Source organism: Lacerta agilis, chromosome 5 (genome assembly GCF_009819535.1).
Source record: "Lacerta agilis isolate rLacAgi1 chromosome 5, rLacAgi1.pri, whole genome shotgun sequence".
NCBI classification, from domain to species: Eukaryota; Metazoa; Chordata; class Lepidosauria; order Squamata; family Lacertidae; genus Lacerta; species Lacerta agilis.
Genome location: NC_046316.1, coordinates 19258520 through 19278097, shown reverse-complemented (window position 1 = coordinate 19278097; position 19578 = coordinate 19258520). Strand labels below are relative to the sequence as shown.

Below are 19578 nucleotides of genomic sequence, written 5' to 3'. Positions count from 1 at the left end.
CATTACTCAATCCATGATACATCTTAGCTAATTTAACTGGTGTCAAATACCATCTGTAAATCATCTTCATTATATTTTCTTTTAGCAAATTACATGCAGTAAATTTTATACCTTCCCTCCACAATCTTTCCCAATCTGAAAACAAAATATTATGTCCCACATCCTTTGCCCAATCAATCATTGCGGATTTTACCAGTTCATCTTTCGTATACCACTCCAACAACAAATTATACATCCTGGAGAGATTTTTGGAGTTTGTGTCCAAAAGTTCTGTTTCCAACTTAGATTTTTCTACCTGAAAGCCAACTTTCTTATCTATTTTAAAGACTTCATTTACTTGATAATATTGCAGCCAATCATACACCCCTTCCTTTACTTGGTCATAGCTTTTTAACTTAAAGCTTTGACCTTCTTGTTGTAGTATATCTGCATATTTCAACCATTTCGCAGGCATGTTGGGTCTTTTATGAGCCTTCGCCTCAACTGGAGAAATCCAGTTAGGGGTCTTTCTCTCCAATAAGTCTTTATTACGCAACCAAACCTGGTTACAATTTGGGCACATCTAACTTCCTATTCTTGAAAATCAACTGCAATTCCTATTCTAACAGATTGCACTAAGAGCCAAGCATGGCTTAGAAGACCATTTGTGACATATTTTTCTTTTCTTCTGGAGACTATTGAGTCAAGTATCATCCTCAGTTTCTCCACCTGAGAAAAGGGTGCAGAATTTCAGGATACAGTTAATATAATTTGGAATGGTTTTACTACCGTTAGAGGCAGCAAGGGGTTTGGTTCTAATCCTTCCATTACTCTACTTTTAGCCCACTGTTTCCTTCATCCATCAATATGAGCTAGCAATAGAGTCTCATCCAACATTATGTGAACCAGAATTTCTCAAAGGGAAGTTTTCAGAGGCGGGGAGAATGCTGGAGTATTTCAACTCTATGCAACTCCATCACTTCAACTTTATTTGGAAAGAAAAGGCCCCGTTGCTTTGTTCTTCAGATGTTTAATCATGTGTACTTTTAGAAGGGAAATTAGAGAAATCTTGTTCTGTTTCTCTTCTAATGCCTAAAACAGGTTGTGTATACAGATTATTGTCTCATGCCTGGTGATTTGATCCTTGGAAGGAGGCCTGCTGAAGGTAGAAGAAAGCTGAAATCCTACACACACTTACCTAGGAGTAAATCCCACTAAAGTCAATGCTACTTATTTCCAAGTTAACAGCTATAGTATTGTGTAGTAGAAGGCCCTTGTTGTTGTTCCTTTAACCAGTTCTAAGAACACAGTGGGAAGTATTTCTGAGTAAATATGCATAGATTTGAAATACATGCCCCTTTTCCAGTCCGCAGCTTTTGATCTTCAGTGCAGTGCCAGCCACTTGCATCACAAGTCAATGTGGTGCCCTCCAGATCCAACTCCCATCGACCACAACCAGGGTGAACAATGGTCAGGGATGATGGGAGTTGCTGTCCACCAACATCTGGAAGGCACTATGTTTGCTACTCCTGGCATAGCACCAGAATTACAGAGTCCTGGCTTTGTCAGATGAGCTGAACTGTAAAGTTGCATGAGCTTTGATCTGATCTCTTTATCAGTATTTCCAAATGCTAAATGTCTCAGCTTCATATAGTATTCGTCTATTCCCTCTGCAGCTGGCCATGTTGCTTTCCCAAGCATACATATTTTAAACTCAATGTTGGCTTTAGGGTCCAAATAATCTAAAGAGGCATTTTACGGCTGCTTGGAACTTCTCCTCCTGCATAATGCAAGAGACAAAGCTCTTTTCCTGGTATTTACCATAGCAAGAAAGGCCAGATACATATTTTACAGTCCTATTGTCCATTTTCTTCCTCACCTTGTACCTGCAGTGCTATCTGAATGTACTTCCCAACATGAGGACATTGGCAGTCCTCAAGATGCCACATTGGAATTGGAGAACTGACACCTGCAATTTGCATCTCTTCCGTTCCCCCAAAGAATGAAGCCATTTTCTTCAGTCACTTGTTTGCTTTCCCAGTCCGTTTCTAGGCTTGGATTTCTCATCTGTTCTGATGTTCAAAAGCACAAGCAGCCCACCTTTCAACATTTGAAAGGAAGAGCCAAAAGTCCAAATGGCTTTTTCACAACTCAGCCCCTCTTACAGTTTTGCCTCTTCAACAGCAACCCACACAGAATATTGCAGGGGAGGAGCCAAAAAATGCCCCCTACTTCCAATTATCCATTTTGCAAAGATATAGGATTTGTTTGCTGGCAATGGGAGGGCTGGTAGGGGAGGGCCTGTTGTGTCAGGAGTGGGCAGATCCCATTTCAAGTTGGCCCAAGACTCAAAGGAATCTGGGATCAACTCTGAAATAGACCACACCCTTATGAGAGAGTGGTTTATGCCTCTTGAGCCTACACCTACCCCCACAGCCAATACTGCTATGTTTTACCTCATTCACCAGATAGACTATTGCAGGAAACCCTCAGTTCCCTTCAACTAACATCTTTGATCCAACAGCCTTCAACTTGCTTTCTTTTCTCACCTCCACTTCTTCTGCTGCCCTCCTCTGAAGTGACAGGCACACCTTTTCAGAACATGCCACTGTACAACCACTGTTACTGTCCCTTCAAAACATGGCTTCTGTAAAAAATATATGGCTGACCAGTGGCTATGAACTCATAAGGTTGAGTTTCAGTCTCTCCTTGTAAAATAGAAGGCTTTGTTTTATATGGGCACTTCTCATTTATCTTCAAAAGGATTTTCTAAAGCTCACAATACATGTTGCAATTCCCTCCCTATACACATCCCTCCCCACCATGGTTTTTTTTGTCACTTAACTTTTATCACCCTGAAACTTTTTCAGCTCAAAGTGGCTCTCTCACAGCTGCTTTTTCATTTGTGAGGAGAAAGATGCAGGGTTCCGTCATCTTTCCTTTGCTTTCTACTCAGAGATGAGATGGCAACTCAGAGAGGAAGGTTTTGAGCTGATATTGACAGAAGAGGAATCTAAAGGAGCTTCTCCCCAATCTAAGCCTGAGATGCCCGATAACTCCCGAATAGTAGATTGTTGTCACAAAACTTTCATTTAAATGCAGCAGCTTTAGTCCTTGTCATGACAAGTCATGGCAATGCTTGGAATCTGCACAGTGCCTGAAATTCTTTCACAGAGTGTAACACAATAGATTTTTGAGGATTTAAATATCAACAGCAAATTTAAAAGAAAATTGAAAGCTTACCCATGAATTCAATTCCTAAATGGTGAGCTATACACCAAGGAAAGCATGTAAAAGAAGGACAAAAGAAAAAGAAGGTAAACATTAGTAAGGAGCCATTGAAACCAAATACATTATTACAAGCTGTAAGCACAAAGACATTTGAGCGTCACTCATGGACGTATCAAAATTGCTAGGATACTCCCACATGACCTAGAATGCTAGAATTTGGTGCACATATAGTTCAAAAGCACTCCTGTTAATAGACAATACATATAATTGGAACATTTGTATAGCTCTCCATAAAAGCAAGCATACCCCAGCATTGTTACGGAACTTCCATACTAAATCCTACATTTGTAGAATTCGTTGCACATACAGTCAAAAGATGCTGCTTCCTGGAAAACGTTGACAAATGAATATGAAGTATATCCCCCAAAAGTTGAAGTTTTCAATGTCTCCAAAAATATATATTTTAAAAAATATATATTACAATACAAGGCACCATGATTAATAAATACATTTAGAAATGACACACTGTAGAGAACATTGGGGGCATGTGAGACAGCAGGGGGGGAGAAGAGGAAGGGGAAGCCCTATTATTTGTGGAAGAGAATTCTGACTTTTGCTTCACAGGATATCACTCATTTTAGAGTCCTTCACATCAACTAAAAGCTGGAAAAAGATTATCCAAGACACTATGGTTACTTTACTTGAAATGTCTAGAAACAGTGCAATTATACACATCTCCCTTGGTGTTTTGTTTTTCTTCTTGTTTATGTATTTCATGCATTGTCCAAAATGTTATTTTCCTTTCCTTTCCTTCATTCTGGAGGAATTTATACTTGCAGGTATGGGAGCTGTTCCTTTGAATGACTGTACTTTAATCATAGTTATCATTGTTGTTGGCTTGACGTTTAAACAACTTACAATTGCTAGGCAACCTCAGAAATGCAGGGTACATCATGAGAGCAACAATGCAAACCTCAAAAGCTTTTCTCATAAGTGTTTCACACAATAGTTCGGCAACGTTGGTTCAGCAATGTTCAGATGTTTCAGAATGTCCTGTACTTTCCTAAGTAGCTAAAAATAAATGCCACCTGGCAGAGAGACCTTCAGAACTCTGAATACTGATCATGTATGCTTTACAGTATATGGAATTATTTAAAATAGAACATTGCTTATCTCACAAGAAATAGCTCCAAGTGGTATCAGGAACCTTCAGAAATAAATATCTGCTTACATTATATAAGTTTTCAGCCTGGTTTTTAAACTGCTATGGCTACAATCCAGCTGGAAGTTTTCATGTAAGGCCCACATCACACACCAATCCTTTCCTGACTTGCAATTTTCACACTCCATGTCGCCCCCAGCAGTAGCTTTCCTCCCTGAAGATTTCAAATGGATGTAAGAGCAACACATTATTTGAATTTCTACTGGGTAAAAGGATTCATTTGCTTTTGATCTAGATCTCCACTTCAGCGGGACTTGTTCAGGATAACAAACCTGTGAATTGTTTTCAGGACACGTGCTTCTTAAAGTGTATGTTTATTTTATAACAGACAAACATCACCTGGAGAGCATCCAGTTAATAAGAGATGGACCAAATTTCATTGTGTCATTCAGACTATCAATGGCTACAGGTGAGCCCCTTGCACCCACTGAAAAGTTCACCAGGTTAGCTCCAAGTTATATAAATCCAGTTTCCATGGTGTTTGGATAGAAAATAATCATAGTGATGCATAATTTGCCAAACATTTCATATTGGCCACTGATCATTCATGCAAATAGGCTTGCTTCTTGCTGTACTTTGATCATACACAAAAGCATACACAATGGCTCTGTTGGATAGCTAGAAAGGGCTAGGCATACCTTTCACTGAAATTAATGGCTTTCACCCCAGACCACTTAATCCTACACTGCAATGTTCGAAAATATATTTGTAGTGGTGGTGAGGCTGTGTGCAATGATTGACTGAAATGGAAGAGTGGCTTAGGACTCTTAAGACTCTTGTTGGCTTACTATGATGTCAAAGAGGAGACAGGCCAAAAATCCTAGGGGTGGAAGTGTAAGCAATAAGCTGCCTTGAAAAGGAGGACCAGAGGCCCCAGAGACATGGGTCAAGGTAAGGCAGAAAAGAGCTGGTAGAAAGGCGATGGGACTACAAGCAGGAGAAGTATAGTACACTGGGATCCATAATTAGATTCAAATTAAGACACTATATATTTGGCTGCAAGACTTGTGTCCCATTGATTTCAGTGGGACTTAGTCATGCCTAATTTTTTCTGGATTGTATCCCAGAGATGTGGAGAATATCATTTAAACACATATGAACATGTGAGGCCCAAACTATGGAACTGTAAAGGGATAAGCTCTTATCCTGTGCACTATGGGAAGAGTCACAGCTCACCTGAAGGGCACAGGCTTGGCATGGAAAAGGTCCCATATGCCATCTCCAGTTTCTCCAAGATTGGGCTGAGAAAGACTCCTATCTGTGGAGAACTACTGCTGAATAGATTGACCAACGGTTCCCATAATGCAGGCATAGGCAAACTTTGCCCTCCAAATGTTTTTGCCCTACAACTCCCATGATCCCTAGCTAACAGGAGCAGTGGTCAGGGATGATGGGAATTGTGGTCCCAAAACATCTGGAGGGGCGAGTTTGCCCACGCCTACCATAATGGTTATTTCACCAGCCATTATTTTAAGATTATAGAAATATGTGGCATTCAAACACCCAATGTGTGCTTGAAAGATAACACTCAACCGCATTATGATACATGACATCCACATAAGTGTTTGAGGGGGGAAATATGCTAATACAGTACAATATTTATTGTGCATGGTTTATTTGGTTTGGTAAACCAGCTGAGATACCAGCAGTTTTCTTCCTTTCCAAAATATGTTATCTGATCTCCAGGAAATGAGAAATTCAGCTATAAAGCAAGATCAAGCTATGCTCCTTTTGAAAGTCTATGCAGAAGAGCTGATAAAGAAATTTTATTTTCAAAACTGGGTCAAATACGTAATGAAAATAACAATGCTTTTTAATGGCAATCTGCCATCTCCTTCAAGGGAACAGTGATGTATGATAACAGAGAAAGGAATACTGTTGTCTTTTCTGAAAAAAAAAGTGAATGGGAAGTTGTGTATGCCTGTGAAAGCCTATGATAGGAGTGCTTTGTCTTAAGAACAGGCAAACAAGCAGAACTGAAACAATGTTCCCCAGTCATCAAAAGCTGAGCATCTTTGTTTGATCCCAGGCATTAAAAGGGAGGAAGAGGGTGTCACCAGTAGGATATAGGGATCCTCTTGAGAAAGCAATTCTACCCCATCCCAAAATGCCTCTGGTCTTCTACAAACATGATGTCTACTCAAAATTCTTCCTAAGGTCCTTCACATTTGCTTGAATTTTGCTGCAGATTAAATTTCAGTGGAAACTCTAAGCAAAGCGTTCCTGCTCCAGGGAAGGCAGGAACAGACACCCATTGGCACTAGAGAAACAACTCATGAAGGTTAACTAGATAGTTACTGAAGCTGCTTGATAGTTTGATGTCAGTGGTGGCTGGTACTCACTAGGAATCTTAGGGTGGAAGGCAGAGAGGTCAACCATAGGTTTATTCGGAGCCAGTGATAGGGAGAGTCAGCTAATTCATATTTTGGTCCTGTTCCTATGCTGAATTCTCCAAGGGCAAAACTGAGACCAAAAAGGAGGAAGCTGACAGCCGGGCCCAGTCCCCATGGTGGTTTTTAGATAAGAAGGAAGACAGTTGGGGATGGTCAGAGGTTGGTGGAGCAATGCTCCATTGACCCTAATGGACTAGTCTCCAAATGCATGTCTCACAAGTCTTCTCTCTAGGCGTATGGGGCCAAATAAGGCTTTTATTTTGGAGCAGACCTGTTTCTTTTTAGATATAGGAATAACTAATGCCCATGATGCAACAAAGCCAAAGCCCCTTAGATGGAAGAGCAAGAGTTCCGACGAGGCATTTTTATAGGGAGGGAGTAAACCCCTCCTACTATTTTGCAGTCTTCATGGGGAAAACATAGAGCATTGCAGGAGTATTCATAGGTGGCATGCCACTTGATTATCAAATGCCAAAAAAATAAAGAACAATGGATAGCCATTGCATACATTCCCTGTTCATGAGCTTCCATGGACATCTCAATGGCCACTTGTGGTCTGGCCCAGCAGTGTAGTTCTTTACGTGCTTTCTTCAATTGCCAGCAGAAAGGCTAGAGTGACAGCACTCAGGTGACACATTAACTCTACCATGCAGCCAGGCTGTTCTTCATGGAGCTCTTTGTGCAAACAATGTGAATTTTCATTCATGCAAATTAGTCCTAAAGTAGCTTGAAGCTAGTTCCACATACCCTTAAGGGACAGAAAAATCAATGCAGGGAGGAAAATCTACTACCTTTTCTTCCCATATAAGGTGGTTCGCAGTGCTTTAAAAACTGACACCAACAGAGCTGCATAATATAGTCCCCGAAGAACCCTAATGGAACACCAGAGGAACAATGGTGGCTGGAACAGCTTCCCACAAAAACCTTTCTTTCAAGGTTCAGGGCAGACTAGAGGAATAAACTATTGATTTCAGCTCCCTGCAGTTAACACAGCGCAACTCACTTGAGTCTGCTCTTTGCTGAACAGCTGGAGTTGAAAGACCATTTCTAACTTTGGAAAAGAAAAGTTAATGGTCAACTTTACATATTGTGAAATGTTAGAGATATAAATACAGTGGCGACAAACACTTCAGGTTACAGACTCCGCTCACCCAGAAGTAGTACCTCAGATTAAGAACCTTACCTCAGGATGAGAACAGAAATCGCACTGCCATGGCGTGGCGGCAGCGGGAGGCCCCATTAGCTAAAGTGGTACCTCATGTTAAGAACGGTTTCAGGTTAAGAACAGACTTCCGGAACAAATTAAGTGCATAATCAGAGGTACCACTGTAACTGCTTACCTGAAAGATTACAGTGTTTTCCTGCTATCTTTCATCAGTTCAACAAATTATTCTTGTTTAATAGTATTGATTTAAGGTCTCATTACAACCAGCCAATGAGATATGTAATCTATTTGGGCACTACATTCATTTCTAAAATTGGACATGTCCTGGGCAAAATCAAAACTAAATGTGAGGTGGATTCAAATAAGCAGATCCAAGTGAAGCCTGCAACAAAATGTTGCAGTGTGAAGTTTTCCAGTTCAGGGTTCCAGCCAGCCTGCTGTGCCTTCTTTCAGGATCTTCCCTTTCCAATACTTCCCCACTTTCTTTCTTCTTGCAACAATTAGCTTTCTATAGTTGGGTTTTTTGTTTTTGTTTTTTGTAAATCTGAACACTTTGTGGCTCTTCCCAAAGCCCACTAATACCTCCCTCTTAAGTGAAGATGGTGCCATTTTGCCAGCATAAGAATCCGCATTCAGAGAACAAGTTTGCTATTAGCATAAATGATTTTTGGCTGGTGCTACTTTTAGCACAGGTTAATGTCCTTAGTGTCCTTCAGTATGACAGAGCTGCATGTCTGGAGTGGACCCCCAAGTTGACATGTCCAATGCAGCCAATATTATTTAAGTCTAACATAAAAAGAGATCAGAAACAAACTCTAGTGTTGTTGCCACTGTGCACTGAGTTGGGACTCTAGAATCCATCAGCTGGGAGTCCTCTGTCTGCAGGCAAGAACATTATGCTAGTGTTATTGGATTAATCCCTGGCTTTCACTTTCTTCCTACTCACAGATGAAATGATCACATTAATGATAGTAAACCTTCATAGGGAGGCAGACAATTACAGGATTTAATGTATCTATTTTAAAGCAAAGCTCATATTTTGGCAATGATTCCAAAACTGGGGTGTTTTATTCTAGGGTGTGTATACACACAGCTATAAAGTGCACTCATTATATTGTTTGTATTTTTTGGTGTTTGTTTTGAAAGCACCTTTTGGTAGAACAGTTGTAAGCCATCTTGCATTTTACAGAGGTGCAGTGATACAAAGCACGTCTACTAAAATGCTTGTAGGACTTTTAATATTACTTGATGTTATGTGACATTTTCAGAAGACCACTGTGATCATCAGGAGATTAGGAAAGATGCTCAGCAATTATCCCTTTTGGTGCCCAGGCACAGGCTTGGATTAAGCATCTGATCTGCCGGTATAATATTGTAAAGTTGTAGGCTGGAGTCCTGAAAGACTTTATCAAATCCTGCTAGAGTTAGCACTGCTGAAGGAATGCAAAAGAGAAAAGCCACGAGCTGTGATTGATATGTGGCTATCTCCGAGACACCAGGGGGAAATCACATGCTGTGATAGATGCACCTGCAATCTTATGACTCATCCTTTTAATCCTCGTGGGAGGGTTTTAGGTTCTCTAACGTGTGACTCATGTGGGCACGAGTTATGCACCAGTTAGCTTCCTCAGTAGGATACAGCCTATAAATATGAGAGCTGGAGGCACTGCCAGGGAGAATCCAGCACAGACCAGAATGGTTCTATGTGTTAACCAGCTAGAGGTGGGGAGAGGATTATTTACTGTCATGTCTTAGGGTTCTCAGTTTTTTTCCCTAATTTCCACCCTCATTTTGTCTCAATTTTCAATCTTCAGTTCATTTTTTCCCATTTCCACATCAGTTTGTGATGCTTATTTCTTAAAATCCTCATAAGAACTCATTATTTCACTACCCATTTCTCCTGATAAACACAGTTTTCTAGGCAATTTAGCCTAATACACAAAGGGCTCGCAAGCAATTTCTCCTAATGTAATGCACTTTTGTATTTTATTGTAAATTTTTAGGCACACTTTACCTTGGTATATGCACTTTTTGCACCCGTTACTTGGATGGAGAAATGCGTTGCAAAATTCTGAAATGCGTATTTCAAGGGGCAGCTGGTTCATATAATGTTTCATGTAGGGCATATTTGGTAGACCTTTACTGTAAAAAAATCTCCTCTACTGTGCTCCGCAAAATTGTGCTTTGGGCCTCCATCTTCCACTGCCCTGCTTTTCTGTAGCTTATAATGCAGAACCAGCCCCTCTCACTTGTTTTTGCAACCCCGCCCAGCTTCAGTACACCTAAATTCCCCACTACTGGTGTGGGTGGGAAAGCAAGCAGCCTCCACAGCTTCTCCAGCCTCATTGTACTGTTTTCAGTATTCTGGTTGGCATAGGTTAAGGTTGGGGTCAATGTAAATATCATCCATGTTTATAAGGGACTGGAGGGGGTGAAGTGCCATGCAGAAAGCAGCATGCACTCTTGTGGCAAAGGACTTGGGAGCGTTAAATGCTCACTGGTATGAGGAAAATTTGCTACCATTCACGTGAAAGGCAGAATGCAGCACACTTTATCCTGCTGCTTTCAGATATGGCAGAGGGGCCCTTTGTCTGCACGTACAAAACACCAAGCAAAACATTTTACCTCTTGCCCTCCCTTCAAGTTCTTTAATCTAACTCTGCTAATTGCTTTCCTCAGATTCCGGGATGAAGATGAGAAATGAATATTAAAATAATAAGTGAAAATTCAATTACAAAATTATAATGTGACACTATTCCCCAGTCTATCAAAAGATTATTCAGTAAGGAGAAAGCAAAAAACATCCAGCCCTAATTTAAAGCAATACATGCTATTGTTTTCACAAATGGGTATAAAAATTAGCTAACCAATTGAAAAATACAAAGGGCTTGCCTCATATACACCCATCAGGTTATCAAAGTATTCATCCTGAGATTATTATTTTTAGTCTGGGTAGCTGCCAACTATCCCCACATTATTCCAGATGCAGACTGTAATTATTTCCTTGGAGAATATCACTCAAACTTCGAACTCCTCCAGAGAAGGGTATCTTGGGGCCCACAGCCTCATTTCATGTGGGTGGGTCAAAAGAGGGGCAGGACAAAGGGTATGGCAGAAAGTGAGAGAAAAAGAGGCATCTGCTCACTTTCGGCCCTGGTCCCACCCACAACTGCCTGCCCATCACTTGCCAGACAGCAGCCTCTAAGAAATTGCTCCCAAAGAAATGCAACCCTCAACACCACTGTGCCCATCATGGTGTTAGGCAATCAGTTATTTGTAGAAGAAGACTGATCGCCGAAGAATGGATGCTTTTGAATTATGGTGCTGGAGGAGACTCTTGAGAGTCCCATGGACTGCAAGAAGATCAAACTTATCCATCCTTAAAGAAATCATCCCTGAGTGCTCACCGGAAGGGCAGATCCTGAAGTTGAGGCTCCAATACTTTGGCCACCTCATGAGAAGAGAAGACTCCCTAGAAAAGACCCTGATGTTGGGAAAGATGGAGGGCACAAGGAGAAGGGGACGACAGAGGATGAGATGGTTGGACATTGTTCTCGAAGCGACTGGCATGTGTTTGGCCAAACTGCGGGAGGCAGTGGAAGCCAGGAGTGCCTAGTGTGCTCTGGTACATGGGGTCACGAAGAGTCGGACATGACTGAACGACTGAACAACAACAACAGTCACTAACAACACTACTCTATGCACACAGTCAAGGTTCTTGCATTAGTCTCCTTGCACTCTCCAATCTGAGCTAGAAAACCATGCTATATACCTTTTTTATGCCCTTTCTAAAATATTCTGTTCTTTTCAACCTCAGTTCACCCATGAGGTGGGCTGGGGCATCTGGAGAAACAGGGAGAAGCAGCAACTTCCGACTAGATCTTTTCACTTCTCCTCCTTCTCCCTGTCTGCCTGACACTTCTGGAGAAGCGGCTGTGGTTTCTGGTGTGATCCTGCTGATCTCTGGCAAGATGTCACCGAAACCCAGAACCTTGCTTCCCCAGAAATCAAGGCTTCAGTAGGGATAGGTGGCAGCGGCAGTACCATCCCATTTTGCCTTAGACAGGACAGGCAGCCCCTGGGCAGTATGGGTTGAGCAGGCTTCTGGGTTGCTGGAACTACTTTGCTGTTTACAATAACCCCAAATTCTACCAACTAGAGCCAGGTGCAAAACTGGATTCTAGAATGAAAGAACAATGTGCCTCTGAGCACATAGCGATGCTAGCAGAACTGAACTAAGCTCATTGTCCTTTCACAAGGAAGCCAGCTCCATTAAATATTCAGAATAATCTTAACCAATGTGTCTATTGCTTATGTTCCTTTCCATCACACAACCACAAACAATATTCCTATTGATTTTTTATAGAATCCTTCTTGGACTGCATGAGATGGACAAGCCTTTTATTAACCCAGGGCATTCTGAAATACTGGCTCAGATCAATGAATGGATTTGTTGCAAATATCTCATAGCCCCCAGGAAATTACCCTCAGAACTTGGTGTAGCATGAGAAGACACCAGGATAAACAAAGGGCTTACAAAGCTAATAACTCCAGGTCACTCAAAAAAGAAAAAAAGAAAAAACCCAATTGTTATACTATTGTGTTGCCACCTCATTTGGACTGGGGGTGTTATAAATATATGATATTTTACAGTGCCAGTGCCAACAGGCCATGTCCCAAATCAGCAGAAAGGTTGATCATCATATCCAATACAAAACGAAAACAAAAGCTAGTGACTGCAAGCTGTTGTGCAATAGGGTTAATATGATGCACAACAATTCAGATCTGCATTAAATGGTTTACAGAAATGTGTGTGCTATGAATGGAAAATGATGCACAATTAAATCATTTTTATTAAATTTTCCACCTTGACAATCCAATCCAATCACTTTAAATATTCCAAATTATACATATACATATCAATTAGTCCAAATATTCTGCCAAATTATATTAAAAAACGGGACTTCCCATGCTTCAAGTTCGGAGGGCTCTGATCATCATCTCATATTTCTACTGCATTCCATAGTCGAAAATGATGCACAATTAAGCCACTTGCAAATGATAATAGGCATGCAGCTAAGGGTCCTAAATATATGATAATGCTGGACAGGAAAGTGGAAATATCAGTACCCAGTGATTTGTTTTATGCATCCTTAGCTTCCAGCTTCTCGTATCAGCCCCAGGAAAAAAAACCCAGTATGGGCCTCCTCTTATCTGGCCATTTTAAACTCTATCTATCCTGTCTCCCAGAATCCCACATCCAGCTATGCCACAGTTGAGAAAACTGTTCAAAAATAAATACTCTGTTGTTGTTTTTACTGTGCAGCTATTACAAACAAGCAGAAGAAAAAGAAATTACCTACTGGCATTCGTGGCCCTGACATTTTGTATTCCAACACCATGTCAAATTAACAGTTTACTTGAGAGAAAGACCCCCAGGATTTCAATATATTGCGAAGGCAAAGAGGGGAAAGAATTCTTTCAGTGACCTTCACAAAGGTTTCCCCTTCCTTTTTAGAAGCACAGCTAAGCAAGTATATTTAGATAAATATGATGTTGATTTGTGCAGAGATTTTCCAAGCAAAAACAACAATTAAGAAGTCAACCAATGCATAGAAAATGTGTCTGGTATTGGATTATGATCTCTCTGAAACACAAATTCATATTTTTGTTCACATGGGGCCATATGCTCAAACTGATTTTTAAAAATATGTCTATCAGTCGTGAGTCTTACAAAACTGTTATCGACAACTACCAAGCAATTGGAAGTTTGGGCTTTCCAATCACTGGCCCCAGTAAATTTCTTAAAGCTCCTGACCATGAAACGTATCAGGCAGCTCTTTGATGATTTCATAATAAACAGCATGTTCTTCCTCCATAGTGAAATACTGTTTTCCAGAAATATCAGCTCCTCAAACCATTCATGTAAATTGGCTCAAATAGCCAAAGATCCAAATGGACTCAAAATAAGCTATATTAACCTGTCTCTTTCTATTGACATCTAGTATTATTTTCATGTTCAATGATGATGTTAGGATGCTGGGGGAAAGGAGGTCCAGTGTCAATTATGCCTTTTCCAGCAAGTATTGGGTCTTCTTTCTATTCCCCAGAAGTGGGGAAGGCCCAATCCATCCCAGAAGCAGTATGGTAGAAGTAGAAGCCTGATGACCTTATCTTATGCCCAATAGGGATGGACAGATCAGTCTATTTCTGGTCCAAGTCAGCTTTACATCTGGAAGTCTGCTATTTGGGGAGGGAAGGAAGCAAGAACATTGTAGTTGTTTTGCATGAATTTTTTTCATGAAGTCTGCATTCTTGTATGCATTTTACACTAAAATATGCAATTTTCGTCAAGTATTTTTGTTCACACAAATTTTACATGCATTTTGATTATTATTGTTTGAAAAAGAAAGTTAAGAACTATCACAAAATTCAGCAAAAAGCAAAAATGGAAGGATAGCTGCACTCCAAATTGTGTATTAGTCCAGAAAAGACGAATCAAGCCAGTTCACTTAAAATATATATTTGCTATTTACATGCTATTTTAAAAAATGAAATAGAAGATTTTTGTAAATAAAAAATGTGGACTGAACAAAATAGTCTAGCATTCCTAGTAAACATCGATCCCAGAGATCTTTGTGTGTGTGTATGTGTGTGTGTGTGTGTGTGTGTGTGTATATATATATATATATATGTGTGTGTGTGTGTGTGTGTGTGTGTGTATGTGTGTATATATATATGACACATCTAGTGACTGGCCTATCAATTTATCTGTATTGGGTAAGAAATCAGACACCAGTTGGGGCAAGGGGCAATGTCTGGCCATTACTAAGAAAAAAATCTAAAAGATGAGACAAGAATGGAGAAGAGGAGTGAAAACTGACCTCCTCTTCTCACCAATACAAGCCACATTCTTTATATAATTCCAGTTACAGGTAGGTAGTCGTGTTGGTCTGCCATAGTCAAAACAAAATAAAATAAAAAATTCCTTCCAGTAGCACCTTAGAGACCAACTAAGTTTGTTCTTGGTATGAGCTTTCGTGTGCATGCGATACCTGAAGAAGTGTGCATGCACACGAAAGCTCATACCAAGAACAAACTTAGTTGGTCTCTAAGGTGCTACTGGAAGGAATTTTTTATATAATGCTAGACTTGGCTTGGAAGTATATCAAGCAGCAATTTGTATCTGGACTACTAGTAGACTAGTTATCCTGTATTAAGTCCATTTTTGTGTTAGCTTCCAGAGCCATTATGGTCTAATCCACTGAGCCTCTTGGGTTTGCTGATCAGAAGGTCAGCAGTTCAAATCCCCACAATGGGGTGAGCTCACAATGCTCTGTCCCAGCTCCTGCCAACCTAGCATTTCGAAAGCATGCCTGTGCAAGTAGATAAATAGGTACAGCTGAGGCAGGAAGGTAAATGGCATTTCCGTGCGCTCCAGTTTCCATCACAGTGTTTCGTTGCGCCAGAAGCGGTTTAGTCATGTTGGCCACATGACTCGAAAAGCTGTGGACAAACGCCGGCTCCCTCAGCCTGAAAGTGAGATGAGCACCGCAACCCCATAGTCGCTTTTGACTGGACTTAACTGTCCAGGGGTCCTTTACATTACCTTTACCTTCTGCACAGCACCACACCTTACCTCCACTTAACAGAAAGCTTCCCAACAAGTATTCTGTATTAAAAAACATATGCAAGACATCATAATAGATTGTGAGATCTATTCTGTACCAGTATATCTACTCTTCCTCAAGATAGTGTTGACACTGGCTCAAACCAGTAACACAACATCACAATGATTTAATTAAATCCAGTACTGCACCTTCCAAGACAAGTCTTTTTAAAAGGTTGTACTTATTTCTTTTACAGAGAAGAATTGAAAGGTGTGTTGTTGCAAGAAGTCTACACCCACCCTTCAGAAATAATTCACTACACCAGTCATTACGGAACATTCAACAAACATAAAACCTTTTGATCCTATTTAAAATGGTGGGGACAATTTTATTAAGATTGCCAAATGTTCTCTGCAAGACAACATTGTTTCGCTTTAAACAGAATGTTTAGCACATAATGCATGCATGTTGAATTAACAACAGAAATATAATTAAGAGATTACATTAAGCCAACATTTTACTTAAGACTGGAGCACAGGGTGCAATCATGTTGATTGTATTGTAACAAGGAGGGAGGGGGATATTATCCTCATAGCATGCTTTTCTAGACAATTAAAATGTGTGAAATAAAGGCTCCGATTGGTAAGTCTTTACAAACTTGGAATTGTTAGTAAAGGCTGCAAGGTTTTATTATGGTGCTCAGAGCAGATATGTCAAGCTGTGCAGGGGGTTCAAATGAGGTTCAAATGAGGAATTGGGTGGTTTAGCCCCTTCTGTGTGTGACCAACATGGCTGATATTAAGAATCTCCTTTAAAGGAACAGGATAGAAACATATAACCAGTTTCCCCTCTATCATCCAATAACATTTTGAAACTAGAAAACTTGGGTGGTTGCTCATTTTGCTCCTTTCTGGTTTGTAGATAGCAATGTAATGGTGGTGGTGCTTTTGAATGGAAGACAGATTCAGCTTCCATTCAAAGTGAGCTATTCTGGATTTAAAAGCACCTATTGGTCTTAATGAGGAGATGGACGGGCTGGTGAGGCATTGAAGGTAGTCAGTGTGGAAGGCACAATAGATTACAAACCCTGAAATGCTAAATAGTCACAAAAAGGTAGGCCAGTATGCTTTTGTTTATATGTGTTATATTTATATATTATCATTGGCAGGGGATTTTCCCCTGAACCAGAACTCAGTTCCGACACCTCTCAGGCGGGCACCATTGCCATTAAAAGAAAATAAGGGTGGCGTTAATGGTGACTTCTCACACCTCTTTTTCTAGAAAAAATAGCTCTGTTCATTGAATATGCTTAACCTTTTTTGGATAAATATTGGTGATATCCCTTGAAAAGAGGATTCTGTTAACTTGCAAGCTTATAAGTAACTACACCTGCCTGTGAATGCTTAGAAACTATTTTTTCTTTAAATGGATAGTGGAATTTGTGAGTTTGGAGGCATCACACCAAAAATCAGATGAAGTGAATCCAAAGTCACATTTTAGTTGGCCATCTTGACTCAAAATGGTGCCCAGCATTGAAACAACAATGAAGGCTGTTGCCCACACCTTGAGAACCCTTGTGCCGGGTTTGGCGACAACATCTCAAGAGGCAGCCAAACCTATGCCAAAAAAAGGCACATGAAGTAATTTGGAGTTCATGTTAGTATACACACCATTAGAAAGCAAACAAAGAACTCAGGCCAACAACTACCATTCAATAATGAGAATAATCCCTATTCACAACTCAACAGTAAACATAAAAAATGAGAAACATACAACCATACAATTTATATAATGATGCAATTTTCAAGAGTATATGTCCGATCAAGAGGGCAAACTTTATCTTTAAATGGTTTTCACAAACTGAAAATTTTCAAATGTAATGTCTCAGTTCAATAATATTTAATCAAATAGTTCAGGTTCCAGTCCCATTAGAGAGTCTTTTGATGCAAAATGTCAATGCAGCTTTGATAAAAAGTCTTTTAAGGCAAGGTGGGTTCCACAATGATCCAAAGCCAGGACAGGGTCCTGTTTCAGTGTCTTTAACCTTCGTCAGCCAAGTTTGAAAAGGTCAACGTGTATGCAATTATTCTCTGTCAAAAAAAAAATGGGCAAAGTTACACCAAAGTGACTTTGGATCTGCCATTTGATTCAAAATGGTGCCTGGTGTTCAAATGGTGATGAAGAGCACCACCCCCACCTCAGAAACCCTCTTGCCAAGTTTGGCGACAATATGTCAGAGTTATCCAAATGTCAACAAACAAATCAACGAACAAATGGACATACAAACCACTTTCCAAAACATATACAGTGGTACCTCAGTTTTTGAACGTAATCCATTCCGGAAGACTGTTTGAGTTCTGAAACGTTCAAATCCACAAACTCAATAGCCGGCAGCTAGGCCTCAGGATCTTGCACTCAGCGGAAGCCGTGTTGCATGTTCGACTTCTGAGGTGTGTTTGAAAACCAAAGCATTTACTTCCGGGTTTACGGCATTCAAAAACCGAAATGTTTGTCAATGGAGATGTTCGAAAACCGAGGTACCACTGTAGTAGGTTGTATTTGTAGTAGGTTGTATTTGATCGGCATTCCATACTGTGAACTTCCACAGTTTCCCATGTCCAGACTGCAGTGGTACCTTGGGTTACAGACGCTTCAGGTTACAGATGCTTCAGGTTACAGACTCCGCTAACTCAGAAATAGTAACTCGGGTTAAGAACTTTGCTTCAGGATGAGAACAGAAATCGGGCAGCGGCGGTGCAGTGGCAGCGGGAGGCCCCATTAGCTAAAGTGGTGCTTCAGGTTAAGAACAGTTTCAGGTTAAGAACAGACCTCCAGAACGAATTAAGTACATAACCAGAGTTACCACGGTACTTCTGTTCTTATTATTCCAATCAGCAACCATGAAATAGATTTCCAAGAAGCCACATGTTTTATTATTTCAGTCCTCTTGGATTTTTATTTGGAGGGAAAAGATTGAATTGGCCAAGATGTCAGAGGCTCTAGTGCCTGGGATGTAAGCCTAAAGCAGAAAAATATCATGGAGCAGGAAGTTATTAAAGTATCAGGTATACTATAAAATAAAATGATATAGAGGGCAAAAAGCTGTACAAAAACATGTAGGAGTTGGAGCCAAGGAGGACCACAACCATTGCAAAGCATATGAATATATCTGAAGTCCAATCATGCAAGAAACCAACTCTTTGGCAACAACAACATAGCCAACAGCATGCGTCAAAAGGTAACTTACAGCACATCCCAATGCATATTTACTGAGCTCCTCCTGGGCAAGTGTGTATAAGACTGCAGCCTTAACAGCACACTCTCATGAGATCTCAGTACTTCAAAGTAGAATAACTTCAAGATCCTATTAAGGATCCTATAAAGGGTGGAAGTCAAGAAAATTAAATGTTGAGAGAGTAGAATGAGCAGAGGCAAAAGTCACCAAATGGTGAGTAGCAACTAGCCTAGAGCAGTGGCATATATTTTTCAGCCCAGTTCCAGAGGCACATGTCCTCTAATACCACTACTCTATTCCTCCTCCCCCTGTGGAGGAAAATGACAGAATAAGTTCCTGGAAGAAATGGGAATCATGGGAATGGGTGACAACAGAATAAGTTCCTGGAAGAAATGGGAATCATGGGAATGGGTGACAGGCCATTTTGGAAACACATACAGAGAGAATAATGGGACACAGCCGTATTCAGTGCCATCTTTACCTGGAGGTGCAAGGGGTGTGGGGCACCTGGGCGCCGAATTCTGGGGGGTGCCGAATGTATACCGGTCCCTCTCGATTGGTGGCAGTGAAAAGCAATGGAGCAAAAGTCCCCATCCCCCTCCTCCATCGCTCTGTTACTCCGCAGCGTCAAATATTCCCAATGAGTCAGGAAACAAAAGCAGTTTTTCCCACTGCATTGTTATTACAAGTGACTTCCCCTCCCCGCAAAAAGCTCAACAAGTTTGAGTTCACCCCCCCCCCTA

At 40.6% G+C, this 19578-nt stretch overlaps 1 protein-coding gene across 1 annotated transcript in view; it reads right to left on the bottom strand.

Moving 5' to 3' along the window:
- NRG3 (neuregulin 3) overlaps nt 1-19578 on the bottom strand; it is a 550949-nt gene that overhangs the window by 83752 nt on the left and 447619 nt on the right. Inside the window, exon 4 of the mRNA XM_033148775.1 lies at nt 3223-3249. Coding sequence (XP_033004666.1) covers nt 3223-3249 — 27 coding nt within the window. The remainder of the gene's footprint in view (nt 1-3222; nt 3250-19578) is intronic.